This window comes from Alligator sinensis, unplaced genomic scaffold, assembly GCF_000455745.1.
Source record: "Alligator sinensis unplaced genomic scaffold, ASM45574v1 scaffold1200_1, whole genome shotgun sequence".
Lineage (NCBI taxonomy): Eukaryota > Metazoa > Chordata > Crocodylia > Alligatoridae > Alligator > Alligator sinensis.
In genome coordinates, this window is record NW_005842772.1 from 181,356 (window position 1) to 184,798 (window position 3,443).

Here is a 3,443-nt window from a genome sequence, read left to right on the forward strand (position 1 = left end):
ACACGGACTCCTCCACACGTTAAAGTCGCTCCAGTAAATCCCGTGGGCACCTTTTGGGTGAGAATTCCCTTCCTTTGCAGGATGCGTTAGGGGGTGGAAGTTAGCTCGCTGCCTGGCCGTTCGCAGAACGCCCTGTCACGTCTTAGTGATTTTTTTTCTACCGAAAAGGAGATTCCCTTGTCTAAGCTAGACAAGCATACGGAGAAAAGCACAAGCTGTGTGCTGCTCAAGCCTGTAATTGCATTCGGTTTAAGTCTTTTGGGCCAGAGTTCAAAACTGAACTGTCAGAATCTATTTTCTCTTGGCCTGAGTGTCAGGTGTAGAAGCTAACCGGGGGGAGCACTTGCTTCTTGACCACGGAGCCCTTTCTTCCAAACCTAAAGGTTTATATTTAGATGTCTCCAGAAGCACCTGGGGGAAATGCAGGAACAGCTTGCTCTGTCATTTGCAATTAATTGTGACTCATTTGAAAACCCTATTTTAGTTCCTTTCTCGTCTTTCCAGTACCTACCTCGTAGCACTCAAATGGCTCGGGTCCCAGGAATGGTGTTACAATGATGGTAGATGGTGATATGTGGGAGGAGTAACAAACTGCGGATGTGCCAGAAGCCAGTAAAATAAAGCACGTACAGACTTCTTCGCACTCGTCCAAGCCCTGCCTCTTTTGATTTGAATATTGCATGTAACCATCTCTCCTGTTGTGCGTACCACACTGCAGGCATTCTCGTTAGGTATCAGGGTCATCAGTTAGCCCCCTGACTCCGCTGGAAGGGCTGACTCGGGCCCAGTCTACACTGCAGAGCTGAACTGGCAGAGCTTAAGTTCCCTCGGCAAAGCTACGAGGGCATCTACACAGAGGGCAGCAGAGCCCCTTCCTTCTGCCAGCAGACTGCCACCCCCTCTCCAGCCAGGAGCCGGCTTCTGCCAGAGGCCGGCAGCGAGCAGAAGGCATCTGCAGGCACATGTGCACCTTCTGTCAGGTGCCGCAGTGTCTTCAGCAGCTGTTGCCTTCCCAGGATGCCCTTTGTGGTCGGCTGGCATGATGGAGCTGCCAGGAGTGCCCAGAGGTGGCACAGGGGTGTTGGTCGTAGCTGTGTTGGTCTAAGGACACAGGCAGACAAGGTTCTTTGGGTAAATGTGATATCTTTTATTAGACCAACTAAATAGTTAGAACAATTGTTCTTTGCAAACTTTCAGGCAAACACCCTTCTTGAGGCAGAGGGAGAGTCAGGCAGAGGTGACACACAAACCTCTGGGGACAGTCGGGCACGGTAGACAGGGGCTCGGTTTTATGGTCTCTGAAATGACCAGCCCTGAAGCGTGGTTGCAGTGCTTTGATGCTGAGTATGCCAGTTAGATGTATTTAAGGGTCCTGAGACTACCTTCCAACACTGCTGCTACAAAAGTTTCAAAGCATTTCACTTGAGACCCCCAGCATACAATCAAAGGGAGGAAACTCAAGTGTTACAGAACAGCGCCGCACATCATCACACGTGGTAACTTTTAAAATGGCAGTAGATCTCTCTGGGCTTTTTAAAGTTTAGGATTTTAGATCACAGAAGCTCCCAACTTCTTACCTTGGCTTCTATGCAAGTTGATTTATGGAGGGTGGTTGAGTGACTTGCTCCAAAGGCTTAGAAAGTTCGGCACTTTACTCAGGTGTGCATCCAAGTACTCTTTACGGCCCCTGGGATTTCCCCCTATTGTCTCAGCTGAGCCTTGCAGACTTCACAGAGGACAACACAGTGCAGCCTTCATTCCCTTTCTAGGAGCGTAGGTTTGAGCACTGTGCTTTGCTCTTCCCAAACTACCCTTGGGAAGCATCGGAGCTCCCTTGTGGACTAACGCGCTCACAAGACATGGGGTGTTCGGAGTTGGCTGAAACGATGTAATTTTTGGGCACTGTTCCTGTTTTTTGTTCTGTTCCAGGAGTTTCTTTCAACAGTGTTTACACCCAGATTTGGAGAGTCCTCCTTCACCTGGCTGCTGACCCTTATCCGGATGTCTCAGACCTGGCTATGAAAGTGCTCAACAGTATTGCCTACAAGGTATGGCTTCCTGCCTTCCTGCGTGTATCGGAGCTCTTGCAGTTGATTTTTTTTCATGCTCATGCAGCGCGTGGGTAGATTGAATTGAATAGGCCAAGGTGGAAGGCCAGTGCTATTGGAGAAGGAACTTTGACATCCCAAGATAAAACCACTTTGTAGAGGTCCTGACCAGGTAACAACGTGACTGTATGGGGGCGGGCCAGGGATAATGTCATGGCGTAAATTAGGTTAATCCCTTAAGAATTGCAAGTCTACTTGTCTCGATCAGTCCCTGAGAGGAACCTTACAGATACTTCATTAAACTATCCCTTTGCAAACTGATTTAGATTATGCAAGTGGGACTGGCCTGCAGACTGAAGCCGCAACGGCTCTCCAATCCAGGTGAACTAGTACATGTGAGTCAGCATGCAGACCCCCTCCCACTTCTCCCGTCTTCTCTACAAGCCTAAGCCACCATGCTCATCCCATTTCATCTTTCAAGGATGGTGAGAGCTCCCTGGAGGCTGCCATCTCTGCTGTTCCCCAATGGCTCCTGCTTGGGGAGCTGTAGCAGCAACCCTCACCTTCCACAGGAAGCCAAGCACCTGGCCACCTCAGTTCATCTTATCACCAGCAGCCCTTCAGTGGATGGTGCCAGAAAGCCATACAGATGCTGCCTCTCCCCCTGCCCCTGCTATGCTTGGATTCTAACTTTCTGGTTGCTCCAGCATTTTACAGCCACGAGCCATTCCCATGCAAGACGGTGTCTCTTACTGAGCAGTTACTGTGAATGACCCCTTGCACTTCAGACTCGCGCCCCCCGAGCTACAGTTGCAGTAAGAGATGCCAGCATCATGCATCTGCCATTGTAACATCTTGGAGATGACCTGCTTTTTCAGTCCGTTTTCCTCAGCAGTGAGCTCCCAATTTAAGTCCTTTCCTTGTTTGTTTGAAATACGCCCGTGGGTCAGTGTGCAGCTGTGGTGTTTTGGGGAATTGAATAACTTCACCCCCTGTTGACAGCAGGCTCAGATTCCCCCGCCAGTGGTTTGGGCATTAAATGAATTTGTGCCTCAGATGGGAAAAGGCCAGCTCCAGAAGAATGGTAAAGAGGGGAGAGCGCAAGCCTTCAGGCTCTCCCCTCTGAATCGCATCCGTGTCATTCAGTGTTGCACTTTGCATGGCAAAATGCAGCTTTAGCCCAGCTGTAAATTATGGGTTACACAGGGGACCTGGGACTTGCCTCTCTTGTCTTCTCTTTTTTTTTTTATGGGGCTTTCTCCCTTGGCAAAAAGAGCTTGCTTGAGCACTGCCGGTGTGTTTTTGTGTCCTGTAAATGTCTTCACTAGCAGAGTGCAGTTCTGCTTAGCCAGCGGGATTGGGAAGTGTTGATCATTATGTTGTAAGGGTTGGGAA

The 3,443-nt window shown here is 49.7% G+C and overlaps 1 protein-coding gene across 1 annotated transcript in view; it reads left to right on the forward strand.

Annotated features, from left to right (window-relative positions):
* Positions 1-3,443, forward strand: part of RPTOR (regulatory associated protein of MTOR complex 1) — a gene marked incomplete at its 5' end in the record, with an annotated part of 215,924 nt that overhangs the window by 164,878 nt on the left and 47,603 nt on the right. Inside the window, one exon of the mRNA XM_025216909.1 lies at positions 1,930-2,048. Within this exon, the coding sequence (XP_025072694.1) occupies positions 1,930-2,048 (119 nt within the window). The remainder of the gene's footprint in view (positions 1-1,929; positions 2,049-3,443) is intronic.